Below are 19,487 nucleotides of genomic sequence, written 5' to 3'. Positions count from 1 at the left end.
TAAATCTAGCGTATGATTAAGACGATGAGTGGGACCAGTTACGTTTTGCTTGACCCCAAAGGAGTTTAATAAATCTGTAAACGCAGCCCCTAAAGCATCATTTGAATTATCTACGTGTATGTTAAAATCTCCAACAATTAATGCTTTATCGACATTGACCAAAAGATCTGAGAGAAAGTCTGCAAACTCTTTTAGGAAATCAGCGTAAGGCCCAGGCGGTCTATATACGGTAGCCAAGGCTAGAGATAATATGGATTTCTTTCTTACATCTAAGAGAGTAACATGTAGCACAAGTACTTCAAACGAATTAAACCTGTGACCTGTTTTCTGAGTAACAGTAAGAATATCTTTATAGATTATAGCAACACCACCGCCACGACCAATCAGACGGGGCTCATGCTTGTAACAGTATCCAGGAGGAGTAGACTCATTAAGACCGAAATAATCATTTGGTTTAAGCCAGGTTTCAGTAAGGCAAAGTACATCAAAACTATTATCTGTGACCATTTCATTTACAATAACCGCCTTAGGTGTAAGCGATCTGATGTTTAAAAGACCTAGCTTTATAAATTGTTTTTGTTCACTAATATTGAGATTTTCTGGTTTAATCACAATTAGATTTTTCTTAGATCCTGCAGTAGATTTATTATTTGATCTCACTAAACGAGGAATAGACACAGTTTCAATATAATGTTCTACATTGGTACTTATATCAATTAAGTTTGGACAGCAAAGAGTGTGATTTGGACTTTGACTTACTAGTCATATGGTGTGTAGCGTCTTGGAGATGTTGTCCGACAGAATAGCCGCTCCGATTCTGCTGGGGTGAAGGCCATCAGCACGGAAGAGCCTAGGTCGCTCCCAGAAAAGATTCCAATTATTTACAAAGAGCAGTCTCTGTTCATTACACCATGACATTAACCATTCATTTAGAGCAAATAATCTACTGAACCTTTCGTGTCCTAGTCGGTAGGTGGGAAGCGGTCCAGACACGATGATCGTTGTTTCAGGCGATGTGCTGCGTACCGTCTCGATCAGGCTCCTGTAGTCCTTCTTCAGAACCTCCGACTGCCGTAGCCTGATGTCGTTCGTTCCCGCGTGCAGCACGACAGCTCCGACGGGCTCGTCACCGTTCAGAATCCCGGGAACCTGTGCAGCGACATCGAGAACACGAGCACCAGGAAAGCAGTGAGTGCGAACCTTACCTTTACCTATGGTAGCACGGACATGCCGGACGATGGAACTGCCGATGATCACAGCGTCGCATTCCGTCTCGCGTAGAGGGGAGAAGCGGTTCTGGGTGGAGATCTCGAAGGCCGGGAGGGGCGGAGAGGTCCTAGCTCTGGTCCTGGCCCGCGTCTTCCGCAGTGGAATCATCCAGGGTCCATGTTGTTGTGTCGGTGCCGGAGTGAATGAAACCAGGGATGATCGCATCCTGGGCAGAGAAACACATGGAGTAGACGAGGTCGGAGTCAAAAGGTTACTAACCACTGACTTTTGAGCATCGGCGCGTGATGTTTCAAGCGCGAAACATCGATCTCGTAGCTCGGCCTGTCTCTCTAGTAGGTCGCGGATCTGCTTCTCCACGGATTCCAGCTCTAACTGCACAGAATGCAGCTCGAAGGTGTCCTCACCTGCACTCAAAGGTAACGTTAGACACACATCCGTTATATTCGCCATTATAGCAGATGTGCTATAATGGCGAATTATAGCTTTCAGTGATACGGGTGTAAATAAGTCGATCGATAGGCGCGACCACGCGTGTAATGCTAGCGGGCTAAGGCTAGTAGCGGAAGTTCGAAAGGTTGGATATATGTAGCGATATCAGAGCAATCCGATTGTTTTTTAAGGAGAATAGTATTCCAGATATGTTCACACGCTATAAAAATGAAAAAGTTCGTTTGTAAAAGAGTGTAAAGAAGAAAAACAAGGTTTCTGAATTAATTCGACGGAGCTCCAAACACAACAACGCACTCAGTCGTGTTCTTAAGATAGTCGTGTAACTGATCAGTAATATTATTAATAAAGCAATCTTTAGTGGCAGAAGTGATAGTTCTAACATATTTGTAACACAGAGTTGGCTTTGCAACCTTGGCTAAATGGAGTATACACAAGACTATATAATGATCTGAGATGTCATCGCTCTGCTGCAGAATTCCATGTGTTACGAACCCCTCTTTTCAGATGCTTGTTAAGGGAGGGGGTAAGCAACATAAAAGGATACGCGAGACAAAAAAGGCAGTTTAAACTGTTTATTAGTATAACTGCACGACTCGCGTACCACCGGCAACAGCAGGCAACAGATAGAAGAATCAAATCAACTAAACTGTAACCCAAAATAAAGTAAATTAAGATAGCTGGCTGCACATCAGGACTCGCACAGGGCTCACGGGACGCACCGCTCAAGCCCTTCTCCTCCAGTGCACGCCACGCTCATTAAAAGAGCTGAAACGGTGACCATCGTGACCACGTGGTTAGGAAAACGACCTAGTTTTACCTCGAGGCTCGTTTTATAACAGTAATCTTGGGGCGTGGACTCATTTAAAGTAACGTAATTGTCTGGTTTTAGCCAGGTTTCTGTCAGACACAACACATCTTATAATCTGTAATCATATCATTAACAATAAGTGCTTTTGAAGTAAGGGATCGAATATTTAGCAACCCAAGCTTTATAATTTGTTCATCTGTATTATATCTATTTTCTATTTGTTGAACATCAAATACATTTTTACCCTTAAATGGGTTTGGGAGTTTTTTGTATTTTCCTAATTCGGGGAACAGACACAGTCTCTATATGATGATATGTAGGTGAAAGAGTCTCTATGTGATGGGATTTATCTGACCTTGGTGACGTGAGACAGCTAGCAGACGGTCGGTTTAGCCAGTCTGTCTGCTTCCTGACCTGAGCCCCAATTCATGTTTGAGCTCTAAGACTATGTGCCATATTACTAGAGAGAAGAGCGGCACCATCCCAGGAGGGATGAATACCATCTATTTTCAACACGTCAAGTCTGCCCCAAAAACTTTTCCAATTGTCTATGAACCCTATCTTATTTTGCGGACACCACTTAGACAGCCAGCCATTGAGTGAGGACAGTCTATCTCCTCACTTCGGCGAACAGGAAGTGGGCCAGAGCAACGATTAGATAAAAGCTAGCGATGTCAGATTAATGTGATAGGCAATATTAGTCAATATCTAATATATGTTGATGAGTAGGTTATATTTAGCAATATAAACAACAAGGAATGATAGTGAAAAGAGATTCAAAACAGAAAGCTATATGGAGCTTACAGACGCAAACCAGCAGCAAGGCAGACAGTCTCTAGTTGAGTAAAGTCGAGTCTAGTAAGGTGAGTAAATGATGACAGAATTTGAATTTTTGGGTCATACTGGATCATGAATGTATTAACAATTCAAGGCCTCCTGGCTAGATAGTTCCCAGATGGAAGGCTCCTGCTGCTCATCAGCACAAACACAGACTTTAGCTGTAAATGTGCTGCAACCCTTCAACAAGTGTTATGTGATCTACTTTAATATGAATAAAATCATGCCTGTGGTGATGACACACACAGTGTAGATTTGCATGCATCTGTGCAATAACAATGCCAGAACCCAGTTACACTGAGTATTTTAACATATCATGTCATCAGCAGTCTAAATAGCATTAGAATGGTCTCTTTGAGTGTGCAATTTTTTTTAATAAGTAATGCACACAAGACGGAATGAAAACACTAATTACCTATGTATTGTCCCTTGACACAGAGAAAAGAAACAGAGAGCGCATGGTCTGACATTTAACACAAGTAAAATCATCCTCTTCATCTTAGGTTTATAATTGCAGTTCTAGGGCTCAAACATCTTAACATGTTTCATCTATGAGACGAATGTGTACAACTAAATACTCTTATGTGATTGAATCTGGGAAACTTCACCAGAGAGCAGATTTATGGCTGATATGCGCAGCAAGGGCCAGTGATCTGATTAGCTGATGGGAACACTATGGAGATTGAGAAGAATATTTCAAACAGAACGTATTGCACAGGGACACAAAGGTGACACCACATAGCAGATGTTTATAAAACATTCATAGGCGATCTTTAGTAATATTTATCAGACTTTTTTCAGCAGTCCTGTTTTTCACTGTAGAGAGATACACTGTAACATGGACACCTTAAAATAAAGTGTAACCATTATTTTTAATCAAGAAGACAGCATGAAGTAAGAGGGTTTTTAAATTAACATTTTAGACATTGCATTAGCTTATTTCTTCAATTGGTGTTGCATGCATAATACATAGCCTAGTCTTCAACAATTAAGTAAATAATTACATTTTGTTCAAATAAAATGACAGGTGTTTCCACTTTATTTTGCAACATGGAAGCTATTTTTTGTGAATGTGTGAGACTTCCGATTCATTAGCTGCTATAGGTAAATAAATAAGAATAACAAAGTGCAGTAAACCATTTTTGCTACTGTAAGACTTGAGAAGTTAGAAAATGCCGGGCAGTCTGGTTGAGGAACAACCACTCCCTTAGAAGACTTTAACATTTGAACTCTCTCTTGTGAAAGTAGCATCACCATTCGAGACACAAGTCTCACCTAAGCATCATCCTAATCTACATCACTTTCCCTTGACCCCCCCCCCCCCATTCCACCGTTCCTTCTCTCTCTCATGCTGAGATCTGAAATTCACCCAAAAATCTATATGGTTTAATAGGAACAATTATCATACAACACTATACATGTTTGGTATCATTTGGAATGTCTCAGTGCGACTGGTACAAAGTACCAAGAAGTTTCTGTCTTGGTCTGGTATTTAAAGAAATGCAACAACAGGCTCAGGGCGATTTGTAATGAGATCGGCCCATAATGCATTATGTATTTCTTGAGTCAGGTACTGTACATCTTTTACTCTTTATCTCTGAGCATTTGATGTTATTGTATTGATTATCTTTGAACGGATTATGAAATTGGCATGATACATTTACCTGACATAATAAATTGTTACATTTGATTTTATTCTGATTTGCTCTGAAATGATTAACTTCAGTAGAATGTATCCAATGTTACCGCAAATATGTGTCAGATTAGTAACGGACTAACATCCAGTTTTGAGTGGAGCATAGGTCTCACCAACTGCGATTTTTAGAGTTCCGGCTAATATTTGGCACTAATTCAAGTGTACTTGGTTTTGTAAAGACTAAAAGGGAATTTCCGTTTAGGACAGCAAACTGCTCATTGACCAACCTAAATAGGATGAGTCTTATCTCTGTTTAATGTAATGTTACTTTAGTCAAGTGTACGTGGGAAACCATGGCATGACCAAACCAAACCTACTATCAGAGAAGTATATTGGTCGGCTTATATCTGTAGTAGTGGTCATGACCTCTGTCTAAAGAAAACGTTACTTTAATTCAAGTGTATACAAACCAAGGGAGGCTAAACAAAAATATCTTAGATTAAGTAACATGAATGTGACCATCTAAGGTATTAGCCAATTACCTCTGTTTAGTGACCCGAAGCTGGTGAGTTTGTGAAAGTGGGCCTGCATAATAGATTGCCGGCCGGTGCAAGGACCCTGTGCGACTGAATGAATGATTAATAAGAGTAAAGAGTTAAATTGAACGATCAAATGTATTGCTAAACTATTATATAAATGACCAATAACAAATTGGCATTCCGACCTAAATTCGAGTTCATGATAAAATGGAGTCAGATAAAAGCTTAATTAGAATCAGATTACTTTGCCACGCGGAAAAGACAGTAACACACAGAGACCTTCACCTGCTTATCGGAAACTGTCGTTGGACCGATTGGGCAGGCCTTACACTATAAACAAGTGGTATGCATGTTAAAAATAATTATAAAAATTACATTTAAAAAGAAGGTGGATAGAAAAAAACCCAGTGTGCTGTAATTTTGCATATTCCAGTGTTGATCAATGCAATATTGTTGTAAAGTTTATGCATAACGTGACAAAACGACATAAAAATAACTATCAAACCTATTTCAAACTTAATAGAAGCTCATTTGTATCCTACAATATGAGAGTTAGTCTCTCACTGTCTGTATAATGCATGTGCATCTGTTTGGGAATTGGAAATGTTCTTTATTAATGAGGCAGTATCCAGCAGAGATTTCACTTCTAGGAAAAATGCAAATGGAAATATTTGTAAATATTTTAATTGTCACATTGTGCATGTATGCAAAACTAGGAAACAAATGTTAACTGATCATGTTTACATGGATGCAGCAAGTTTCCACAACCAAAGTTTCTGTTATCAGATCAGTAGTTTCTGTATTTATTATTTTTTTCTGTCTGACTAAACAATATCACTTCTTTACAACAACATATTGGCCCTATCTCAAATGCATCCCTTGTAGTCCTCCTCTGAGAGACACTTTGTTGAGGTAATGCCGGAGAGTCTGGAGTCCATAACAGGGCAGGGTCAGCAAAAGTACAGCTTGCTTATGAATCATAACCTGACAAATGGGACACCCTGGTGTTGTGAACTTCACAGACCACCATAACATGCAACATGCAAAGGCCACATCAAGTTATTTCCGTGATAAAGATCTAGTTGAAGTGAGTCTCTAGTTGAATTGTACTTCTAGGCAGTAATGATTATCATAATCTCCATATCATATCACATTCACTACAGACATTTATGTCCTAAACAATAAACAAAATAATAAAGGACATCATTTGACAGGGACACACAGATAATTTTGTGGTTGATTTAATATGTCCATGCAGTTATTTTGTTGTTGATGTTAATTAGGCTGTTATGGTCGTAAAACATTAGTTCTGCTTTTCAGCTGATAAATTCCTGCTAAGTAATTCATTTGAAATCAATTCAGATCCGCATAAATGAGTCATATCTGTTGTTCTCTGTCTAGGTTAATTTATATCCATTTTATTTGGGCAATCAAATCCTCACAAATGTCAGCAATGAACTATAAAAATGATAATTCCCAAAACAGAGGTTATGTAATTCTACACCATTCTTTTTTGCTGAGTTACGTTGACTGCAATTGTAATCTTGCGTATGCTTGCGTTAAGTTGCTTAGAGCATATTTAATCGTTAAAGTGATTGTCTGAACTGAAAAATGGTGACAGAAAAGTTCACAACAAATTGGTTTCGCTTTCTATTGCACATTGTAATACGTGTGATTTAATGTTTATTTGATTTAATGTTTATTTTTAAATGGCACTTTTAGAATCTTTTTTAGTCATCTGTCTGAAAAGATTTGTTTAAATTAGTCAATGACTTATGAAAAATACAACGCCGTAGTGTACTTGGTGACTTATGTAGCAGACATTACTTGCAAAACAACAAAAACAAACAAACAAACAAACAGAAGAAGCACAGCATGTTGACCTCAGAGAGAGAAAGAGAGAGAGAGAGAGATACTTTCAGTGCAAATACTGGTAAAACTGACATCAAAGATGGCCCACTCATACTTTCCATAAAATCAGAGGACAAAAAAAACGAATAGACAGTGATTGTATTTTCTCACGTGGAGCATGTTGTTACCAAATACAATAGAGCATACGGTGTCCATTTGAAGTCTGATAAAGAAGTCTGATAAACGTTGAAAAAGATCAAAAGTCATTCAGAACATGGAGGCTGCACGGTTATGGAATTAATATCCTTCCCCTTGTAATTGCAAATGTTAATTTCAATATTTGCACTTAAATGTTTATTGTAGGTGGTAATGGCATTTTTTACGATTCTATCCCATTATAATCAGTAAAGCTGCAAGTTTCATGTGACCGTTTGAGACCACAGTACATGCACCACGTTCTGCAGTCTTAAGAACACTTGCAGTTTCATTGGGTATTGCATCATATGCTTTGCAAGCTAGCGGCACATGTAACATGGATCAAATCAAATTACTACCAATGCTTTTCACTTCGTATACGCCGTTGTTAGACCCGCTGTCTTTCATCTCAACCCCCCTTAAAATCTGCAATTAACTCTGCTGTCAGCACTCTTGAAATCTGTGATTAGATGATCTCTCCACCTTTGCTAAAAACAGCAGCTGCAGTAAAACTGTCTAGGTTATTTCACTCTGAATCAATGCCTTAAAGGTCATTAGAATAATTTTTAAATTCGTTACATTATGTATTCTCCTGCTCTAATCAGTGGAATAATCATTTCTGGGCTCCTCATGTCAGCTGATGTTCAGCTCTAAATTTATGGAAAGTAAAACTTTAATCATGCATCTATAATGGATCAGACTGCTTAAAACACACTTATTATAATCAGTTGTCATTACTGATAGGCTTAAAGTTTCAATTAATTGGCTGTCAAATTCATACATACAACGCAGATGTCTGTGATTGGTAGTAAACACGCTGTAAATAAAACATTTTGGAATAATGGGAGTAGATGTAAATGGAATGCTGTAATTGGCAATGCAGTTAGTTAATTGTGAAATTTATATTAACAGCCCTACTAGTGCATCGAGTCAAGCATCTCTCGAAACAAAAAGACAAGATAAGATTGTCTCTTTCACTATTTTCTATTTTCTTTTTTTTTCTGCTGGTGGTGGGGGAGGGGGTAGTATACGAATGTCATTGTTCTTAGCAATTGTCCCAGGAGAAAATGCCAAATGATCAGATGAATGCCATATGACCACTGAATCATCCGGATTAATGGCTCCTATGAGGCAGTGGGTGCGAGAAGACAGATTAAAAGTGAGCATTTGTTTAAACAATACTGACCTCTCTGAGCAGAGCAGGTCTCTGTCTACAAAGCAATGAGATGGAAGGAGAGGAGAAAAGGACGGGGAGATAGGCAGTGTTGAATGATGAATGATGAATTATGCATTGCTCTCACCATTGTCCATAACCTTTCAGAAAAGTATCCTCCCAAAGTTTGAAATTTTTTTTTCTTAATATACACTCACCTAAAGGATTATTAGGAACACCTGTTCAATTTCTCATTAATGCAATTATCTAATCAACCAATCACATGGCAGTTGCTTCAATGCATTTAGGGGTGTGGTCCTGGTCAAGACAATCTCCTGAGCTCCAAACTGAATGTCAGAATGGGAAAGAAAGGTGATTTAAGCAATTTTGAGCGTGGCATGGTTGTTGGTGCCAGACGGGCCGGTCTGAGTATTTCACAATCTGCTCAGTTACTGGGATTTTCACGCACAACCATTTCTAGGGTTTACAAAGAATGGTGTGAAAAGGGAAAAACATCCAGTTTGTGGCAGTCCTGTGGGCGAAAATGCCTTGTTGATGCTAGAGGTCAGAGGAGAATGGGCCGACTGATTCAAGCTGATAGAAGAGCAACTTTGACTGAAATAACCACTCGTTACAACCGAGGTATGCAGCAAAGCATTTGTGAAGCCACAACACGCACAACCTTGAGGCGGATGGGCTACAACAGCAGAAGACCCCACCGGGTACCACTCATCTCCACTACAAATAGGAAAAAGAGGCTACAATTTGCACGAGCTCACTAAAATGTTGCCTGGTCTGATGAGTCTCGATTTCTGTTGAGACATTCAGATGGTAGAGTCAGAATTTGGCGTAAACAGAATGAGAACATGGATCCATCATGCCTTGTTACCACTGTGCAGGCTGGTGGTGGTGGTGTAATGGTGTGGGGGATGTTTTCTTTGCACACTTTAGGCCCCTTAGTGCCAATTGGGCATCGTTTAAATGCCACGGCCTACCTGAGCATTGTTTCTGACCATGTCCATCCCTTTATGACCACCATGTACCCATCCTCTGATGGCTACTTCCAGCAGGATAATGCACCATGTCACAAAGCTCGAATCATTTCAAATTGGTTTCTTGAACATGACAATGAGTTCACTGTACTAAAATGGCCCCCACAGTCACCAGATCTCAACCTAATAGAGCATCTTTGGGATGTGGTGGAACGGGAGCTTCGTGCCCTGGATGTGCATCCCACAAATCTCCATCAACTGCAAGATGCTATCCTATCAATATGGGCCAACATTTCTAAAGAATGCTTTCAGCACCTTGTTGAATCAATGCCACGTAGAATTAAGGCAGTTCTGAAGGCGAAAGGGGGTCAAACACAGTATTAGTATGGTGTTCCTAATAATCCTTTAGGTGAGTGTATATGTATTTAGCTCATGTTAAAGGTGGGGTAAGTGATATTTCAAAAACGCTGTTGAACATTGTTGATATTTGAAATTAACCCAAACAAACACACCCCTCTTCATTGCTCCGCCTCCAAAACTCACCATCCAATCCTAACCGCCCTGCACCGAGTCGATCTCGAACCCCGATCAGCAGCATGCGAGGCGAGTGCACTAACAATGACGCTAAAAAACACAGCATTCCCTAGCAGTCATCAGCATGACTCTCACTAGCTGGCCTCCGTTACGCACGCAATCCAAGAGCAACAAGCGCAACAAAATAATGCTTCTCGAAAAATAAAGTGCAGATAATGAACGAATGACAAGGAACCACAAAATAATTTACATACAGTACACAATAGTAATTACAAGCAAGAGTTTGTTATTAGTTGCCAACAGCACAGCAGCTCCAGACAAACAATGACACTCAAACCCAGTGTTACTCGCGTGTGGAGCGAAATCAAAGCAACATCCGTGTCTGTTTTCAGGCCTTCCCGCTTAGCTCTCTCAGCGCTGGAAAGCTTTTAAAATATTTACACAGGTCCTAAAGCTCTTGCCCAGTCATAACCCTTAATTTTCTGGTGATTTCTTCTGAGCTTTTCTCTTTTGTATTGTGTCTCATCTCTATTTCTGCAGTCTTTCTTCAAATCTCCCTCTTGCTCGTTCTCTCTCCTCCACCGTCATACGCCCCCTAATGCTGATTGGCTGCACACGTTTGTTGTTGTTTGTTAGAGTAATTCCACCTTCAAGTAATATTAAAAAGAACTCTGACTTCTGAGTCTGATGGGTTGTCACACTCCATTTCAACAATATAGTTAAAATCATGTAAATAGACAATAAATGGTGGACACCTAAGCTTAAACAAAATGTTTCTTTGCTTTGCTTCAAAATCAGCCTGTGGTGCAATGTCATTATAATTTTTTTTTTTTTTTATAAATCTTTCATGTCTAATTCATCCATGTAACTTTAAAAGACTCAATTAACTTTAAAACACTGCAAAAAAGGGCTGCTTGCTCACTTCGTCTTAATGAAATCAATCATTTGATCATCTGAGGAGGTTTTTTAAGCAAAACTGGAGCCAGAAAATGTTTTTGATGGTTTGGGTAGCTATTTAATCATGAAGGTTACGCGCGTGAAGCCGTGTGAATGTCAGGGACTTAAAAGATCACAGCCTTTCTTCTCGTGCTTTTATCTCTTTTCACTTATTATTCTCTTTTGACTTCCACTTTTATTCTTTTCTACATTCATTTTCAACATGGCACTGAATACTACTTTTATCTGTTTTGGGGGACAAATCTTTGTAACTCTTTATAAATATTTTCATAATGAATTAGCTGCATATTTGCATATTAATGCATATCAATGCATATTTTAGACATTTCTAAATTCTAAAAACAAAAATTAGCTTAATAATTTAATAATTAAAAAATGTTGTCTGATATACAGTGAGTGCTTGCTGGTATGTGTCTCCGATTGTATGTATTAACTTAACTTATGGCAGCCTATATTACTTTAAACCTCAATATAGAGCATGATGATGGCCGTTCTTCTCGGCATGTTTTCCCCAGTCTCTCTGTATGAGTGCTGCAGTGGTCCAGAGTCAATTTATCTTCCATATATTCTCTGCTTCTAGTTGTAATTGGGAAGGTGAGAGAGAGATTAAATAGAAATGGAGAGAGGCAGGAGTGAAAATCTAACATAACTGGCTTTTCTATTTCAAACAAAGAGGTGTGGAACTGCATCACCTTATCCAACTTAATCTTATCTCTTACTGTTAAAGACTATACAGTATGATATGGGCAAATAAAAAAATAAAAAAATCTGTCATTTACTCAACCTTATCCTGTTCCAAACCTGTATGCATTTCTTTCTTGAGTGAATGATGAGAATTTTCATTTTTGATGAAACTAGCCTTTAAAGAAAACCAAGGACAGTATAAATCCTAAGAATAAACATGCACCACGTGCATTGACCAACTGTGAATGGGCTTCTAATCATCTGCTCAGTCAGTTCTGAGTCCCAGTGGGCATGATTGTTAAAGGGACTATGTGTAGGAATTTCTCCCATCTAGCGGTGAAATTGTATTTTGCATTCAAACGAATAATGCTCTCCAGCGCCTCACTTTTTCAAATGCGCGTTGCATCTACGGTAGCCGTTATGTACCAACAAGCTATGACAGGATGTCTTATAATAGCACTTCGAGTTTTTCTTCGGGTGAACAGGTTTGTTATTTAAAACAAACTGAAACTTGAAACAACGAAAAAAAGAATGTTACAGTATGAATTACTGACTGTGAAAAACATTAACTATGGTAATTAGTAGTAATGCCTTCTTTACTCGTTACATTTTTTGAAGTACGTGCATTGTTATCATCATCATCAGAGCCTTCTCTTGATATTCATCAAAGAGCCTGTTTAACTTTTAACTATAAATGTTCTACTGTCTATATAATAAAGTACACAACCAAGCAATGAAAAAAAAGCTTGTAATTAAGACCGTAACATTGACTTACCTGTCGAGAAGAAAGCAGGCAACTTCAGCGTCTCTTTTGAAAGCTTTCTCCTGCATTAGCTATCCCGACATTAACCCTTGTTTTTGTAATCTCCGGTCACGTTTCCTTTTACGGTCTATTTTGGACTTTTTCGACGACGAGGACTCATCCTGTGACTCAGCATATGTATGAATGAACGGTGTATAAATAACCGTGCAGTGCATCCTTTTAAACTTGCCGGGGCAGTGACAAGCGCCTCTCACTGCTCTGCTCCAACGCGTTGGCCTAGTACTTTTTGTCCCTCTCTGCTATTATAGTTTTTCAAGATGGCGGAACTACATGGAAGCCTCCGTGGACCTACCCGTCCCATGTATATAAAGATAATAAATTCTTCGTTTACGAGGATTAGTCTGATCATTGGCATAGGTATTTATACACCATTGAGGGCATATTTATGAATAAAAATATTATTTTAGATAATAAAATACCTAAAAAGCTACACATAGTCCCTTTAATAAAATGTCAATTATTAGCCGTAGTCCATATGCCACGTGGGAGTGCAGTGTTTGAATTGTCTGAAGAGTGAATGTACACCAAGACAAGCCAAACACAAATATCCCTGCAGAGTCAGTCTCATTGCCATCACTGTAATTGTTTCCTGTCTGTCATGAAGTGCATATCTCTTTATTCATTCATTCTATTTTTTAATAATGTTGTTTTAAATTACCATTCCCAGAGCAAATCTTGCTTCTGTTCCATCATGCTTTGCTTTAGAATTTAATAGTCACTGTGCTTGTTTGTTTTTCCATATTTCAAGTCTATGCAGTGCCAATGTTTTGTGATGCTTCCATTTTAATGGTTCAGCAAGGTACTGCTGAGGCAGACTTTTCTCTACTGAGCATCACACATACACTGGATAATTGGCATGCCTGATCGCCTAAGGGACAAAAATAACAGCATCCAAAACCCTGTGAGCCATGTGAGTGTTTTTACGATGAAATGTCCTCTGCGATCCCTTTTCATGTATTTTGACCAGTGTTTAGTCCAGTAGTTCTCAACCAGGGCACCTCTGGAAAGTAACTTAAATTAAATTAAATTATATGGTAATATATAATTACATTTCCATGATCATTACATACAATAATATTTAATTATAGTAATAATAATAATAATAAATAATATTTTTATGTAATATCTGATTTAATTCAAATAAAATAAAAAACTCTAAAATCAAGGTGTTCAACATGTAAACTGAACATATTTCCTACTCCGATGAAAACGCACCACTAATTTTTTCACACTCTCTCATTTTTTTTCACACTGCAGCACAGGGGTCTGTGAAGAAACGTAAAAAGCTTTATAAACTGCATGCATTCACCTCGGACACATCGGTGACCAACATCTACATCCTGAATCTAGCTATATCCAAAGTACAGTCTGATTTAGATGAATGCTGATTGCTGTTGCCGATTTGAGTGGCACACATTCATTTAGTAAAGTTTAAAAGAGACTCGCAAATGGTAGAAGACAAAGAATTTTGCATAATAAATAATGAATTTATTCAATTGTGTTCGACAATCAGTGTTTTTCCCCATACTTATCCAGACCTGGAAATTACTCAAATAAATCAAATTCCATATTTTTCTGACTGCTTACAATGAATTTAATCCTGTCTGGTCTTGCTTATTTTAGGTCTCCTTTGCAGCAATCTTGCATTCCCCCCTAATATTTAACATTTTCTCATAAAATATAATTAAACATTAAATGTAATGTCAAAAAAAGACATAATATGTAGGCTACTTTTTTCTTCTTCTTTTTTTATCTCAAAACAGATTTCATGTTTAAATGAAATTTCAAAAGGCATCATTGTCGTGTTTGGCATCAAATAAATGTGGTCCTTTGAATATTGTCTTGGGTCTTGAGGTCAGAAATGTTGAGAACCACTGATCTAGTATTGTATTTTTTCACTTAGTAAGCTATATTCAGATTTGCAAAAACAGTGTGAAACAAACTTTGTTAACAATGGTGCTTTTGTCTGTAGATTATGCATTTATTGAATGTGAGAGTGCATTGAGAGAGAAATGATAGTTTGTGGTTGTTCTCTGTGCAGGACAATGGCCCCCAGCTGAAGGCAGTGACGGCAAGAGGGTGAGATGGAGCTGACCTCAACAGACGCCTCTGCTGCGCTGGGCTTATGGGGCAACAGCTCCATTCCTGGTTTCCTCTTTAACGAGAGCGTTCTCAATGACACCTGTTTCCACAATTCTTCAAACTGCACCAATGAGACAGATCCGGAGAACCGAGCAGGAACAAGCATGGCAGGAATCCTCATCCCTCTCATTTACATAATCGTCTGCGTCGTCGGCCTGGGAGGAAACTCTCTGGTCATTCACATCGTCCTGCACTACTCCAAGACGGAGTCGGTGACCAACATCTACATCCTGAATCTAGCTATAGCCGATGAGCTCTTCATGCTGGGCCTTCCATTCCTCGCCGTGCAGAATGCCATGCACTCGTGGCCTTTTGGCTCATTCACGTGCAGGTTGGTCATGACCGTCGACGGCATTAACCAGTTTACCAGCATTTTCTGCCTTACTGTAATGAGCATCGATCGCTACCTGGCCGTGGTTCATCCTATTCGGTCCTCTAAATGGAGGCGACCGCAGGTGGCCAAGGCTGTGAATGGAACAATCTGGGCTGTCTCCTTTTTGGTGGTCTTGCCTGTGGTGATTTTTGCAAACGTGCAACGGGAAGGAGGAATCTGCAATATCATATGGCCAGAGCCAGCCAACATCTGGGGAGCAGCATTTATCATTTACACCTCCACAGTAGGCTTTTTCTTTCCCTTGCTAGTCATCTGCATGTGCTATCTCCTCATTGTGATCAAGATCCGCAGCTCGGGAAAGAAGGTTCATGCCACGTCAACCAAACGCCGCAAGTCGGAGCGAAAGGTCACACGAATGGTGGTGATAGTGGTGGCTGTGTTTGTTTTTTGCTGGATGCCGTTTTACGCCCTCAACATCATAAACCTGGTGGAATCGCTCCGTGACGAGCCGCAGGGACTTCATCTATTTGTAGTGGTACTTTCTTATGCCAATAGCTGCGCCAACCCTATAGTTTATGGCTTCCTTTCGGACAACTTCAAGCGGGGTTTCCGGAAGGCCCTATGCCGCTCATCTCGAAGGGTCGAGAACCACGAGCCCACCGAGCAGCAGCAGCAGCGTCGGGAGGAACGAAGAAGAGTGCTGATGCCCAGGGAAAGCCTAAGAAGAGCAGTGAAAGATGAAGAGGATGAGGAGGAAAAAGAGGACGGGGAGGAAGTGACGGAGATGACGGAAATTTGCAGGATTACTCAGAATGGAAACGGAAGCGGACACCCTGAAAGTACCCGAGCCCTATTCTTAGAGCGACCCTCGGGTACAGGGGTTTCTGAGACGTGTACGCCAGACAGGAGAGGCACGGGTGGGGATGCTGTTGGTAAAGGACCGGGATTTGGGCTTCCTGCAACCTTGCTGAATGGGGCCAAAAATGGGAATGTGAAAACACTGCCAGAGGAACCGGTGGAAAAGAACGCCTCTCTGGAGATCAGCTACTTGTAAACTTGTGATTGGTGTCAGCTGGAAAAAGTGTATTATTGTTCCTGCCTCCCTGAGATCTGTTCAGTTTGTAGTTACTTTCTTTCCTGGAGTCTATCAATTTGTCTTAATGTCTGAGTTTACTATGAAGTTTCCTTCTAGTAATTAGACTTAATGATATGGAAGTGTACAACTTTGAAACAGAACATAAAAAATCACAATGGATTTTACAATGGGTTTTCACAGCATTCCATGGTATCAGAACCTATATGAGACCAGCACCACAATATGTGAAACATCTATGTGCCTTTTTCTAAATTTATTTAAGAGATTTGACCAATGCAAAGAATCCATGGCTACGACTGGGCACTAGATCAGTAAGTACATTTACATGGACTTTTGCTTGATTATAACTGTGCATGTAAGCGTACTTAGTGAGACTTGTAGCATATTAATATGTGATAAAATAATGGAGATTTTGTACATGTAAACAGGTCAGAAATTATATACCATACAAAATCCTACATCATTTCTATAAATATATTTTAAATGTGTTTTTTTTTTTTTTTTTGCCTTGTAAAAGTAGTGTACACTAACTGAAATCTGCTGCAAACAGGTTCTCAAATTCAATTGAATTGCATTGTTATATTATACCGTTTTGTGCTGTCTATCAGTTGTGTTCTTGTTTATTGGCTTTTTTTTTTTAAATATTACACAAATATTCAACATCATCTTCCCTAAAACTGAATGTTCATCATTTATGATATATTATTATACTGTTAATGCACCACTTTTGGACTATTTAACCAATGATAAATTCCCTCTTATCCACCCAAAAGACAAACATACACACAGGTACTTAGCATAAAGGGTTAGTTCACCCCACAAAAAAATTCTGTCATCATTCACGCACCCTATTTTTTCTTCCGTACTATGTAAGTCAAAGTGGCCCATCAACTGTTTGGTTACCCACATTCTTCAAAATATCTTCATTTGCGTTCAGCAGAAGAAAGAAATTCATACAGGTTTGGAACAACTTGAGGATGAGTAAATGATGACACAATTTTCATTTGTGGGTGAACTAAAGGGATAGTTCAACTAAAATGAAAAGTCCATTATTTACTCATCCTCAAGTTATTCCAAACTTATATGTCTTTCCAAAGTTATATGCCCACAAGGTAAAAAAAAAAAAAACTTACCATAGAGTAGTCCATATGTCTATGTTATGAATCAATGCGACAAGTATGTGTGGGGGACAGACCCAAATTTAAGTTGTTGTTCAATGATTACTGCTTTTGACACAGTTATTATATAACTTTCCTAAGACTTGGAACATAGAGTACACCATATAGACTACTTTTATGACACTGTTTAATGTATTTTGTAATTTTTGGAGTTTGAAAGACACTATGAACTTCAGTTGCTTGGAAAAGAGCTGTGTGGTGATTCTTCTAATAGTCTCTTTTTGTGTTCTAATGAAAAAATAACGACATGCAAGTTTGGAACAGCACGAGGGTGAACAAATAATGGGAAAAAAAAGAGTTTATTCAACATAGTTAAACAACACCAGGTATTTGAGCCTGACCTTAGGACCATTGGTTTTATCCAACACAAGCTAAAGAGGTTTAAGTGCCTCTTTATAATGTCATTTATGCTCTAATTCCACACACACGCAGCATATGCTAAACATACATTCAAATTCCAAAGTGTCAGTTCCCAGTGGCGTAATATGCTTATGTGACATTCAGATACCCTTTTCTGAGTGTTATAAATAAACGTTAACTATTGAGATCATAGCAAGCCCTAACATATCAACTACACTCCCCATCGCCCTACGCCACCTCCTCCTACGCTCGGGCTTACACTCAAATGGGTTTGGAGGCGTATAGAAAGCCATTCCAGACACATTATGGAGAGAGAGAGAGAGAGAGAGAGAGAGAGAGAGAGAGAGAGAGAGAGAGAGAGAGAGAGAGAGAGAGAGAGAGAGAGAACTACCACCATTTCCATAATGACTCTGTGGATTTCACAGCTTTCGTTCAGAACTGATTGTTTCAATATAAAAAAAAAGAATGTGTAAAAAGCTGTGCGACAATGTTATTCTGCTGGTTATTTTAAATTGTTGTGCTATGTGACATTTATTGCACACTGTGTTTACTATCGACCCGCTCAGAGAAGCTGCCGTTTGTGGCTGTGGGAAGAGAGGCGCCCATCCTGTGACCTTATGATTGGACAGCTCTCCGTATCTAAATGAATCTCTGTGATTCACTGGACGCTTGACACCCACCGAGGCCCACCCACACATGATATGGATGCACAAAGAGGCAAATAATGCTGAAGACTGCTTGTGAACGCTGTGATATTATTCATTTCTTGGCGCAGACTTATATGGGCCTCTTGTGCAAACAAAGCCATTTGCTCAAGGATAAAAATACATAGTTGGCCATGTGTTCTTAGTCATTGCTTTATCATTTTCATGTGCAAATGAAGTGGTTTTTTTTGTGTGTTTTTTTGTAACACCAAATGTGTAATCTTCTGTTAGTTTCAGCTCTTTAAAGGGATAGTTCACTTTGAAATAAAATTTTGGTATGTTTTAGCTTACCTCAAAGGCATCCAAGATGTAGGTCTCTTTTTTTCCCGCAGTAGTTTCAATTTTGATATTTTTAGATCAAACCATTCTTGTCTGTCAGTCATTTAATGCAGGTCTATGGTCACTATCTCAAAGAGCATGCACAGAGAAGTCCAAATTAAACAATTCCCCATAGTAAGTACACATTGATGGCCTAAGACACGAAACGAGCGGTTTGTGTGAGAAAACGAACAGTATTTATATCGTTTTTACCTCTTGTACACAACGACGTCCAAGTGATCTGAGGGCGCGCGCGCTTCCTGGTGTGTGACGTGTGCGCAGACTGGTGCATAGATATATACACTAGATGTCGCCTTGGCTACGGCATTCTTTCCAAGCTAAAAATATCAAAATTGAAACTACTGCGGAAAAAAAGACACCTACATCTTGGATGCCCTTGAGGTAAGCTAAAACATACCAAAATTGAATTTCAAAGTAAACTATCCCTTTAAAGTATATAAAACATTGTCCTTTACTTAGGGTTATTCATTTTAAATTGTTTAAATGTTTGAACCATGTAAGTACATGAATGCAGACAAATCTTGCTAGGAAAGCTCGATTTCACACAAGTAGGCTACTCGTTGCATTCTCAGCGTTGCCGCATGAGGTGCTATAGAGGTTATAACATATTTTTGTTGGGCAAAAGCATAGAGGGCAAAACCATAG

At 39.1% G+C, this 19,487-nt stretch overlaps 1 protein-coding gene across 1 annotated transcript in view; it reads left to right on the top strand.

Moving 5' to 3' along the window:
• The window catches only part of LOC311280243 (somatostatin receptor 3), a 30,288-nt gene extending 12,313 nt beyond the window's left edge, over nt 1-17,975 (top strand). The window contains exon 2 of the mRNA XM_084392237.1: nt 14,731-17,975. Within this exon, the coding sequence (XP_084248363.1) occupies nt 14,774-16,219 (1,446 nt within the window). The 5' untranslated portion in view covers nt 14,731-14,773 and the 3' untranslated portion in view covers nt 16,220-17,975. The remainder of the gene's footprint in view (nt 1-14,730) is intronic.
• The last annotated feature ends 1,512 nt before the right edge of the window (nt 17,976-19,487 follow it).

This window comes from Rutilus rutilus, assembly GCF_951802725.1.
Source record: "Rutilus rutilus genome assembly, chromosome: 1".
Taxonomy (NCBI): Eukaryota; Metazoa; Chordata; class Actinopteri; order Cypriniformes; family Leuciscidae; genus Rutilus; species Rutilus rutilus.
Note: the sequence above shows the minus strand (reverse complement) of the source record. Positions and strands in the feature narration are given on the sequence as shown.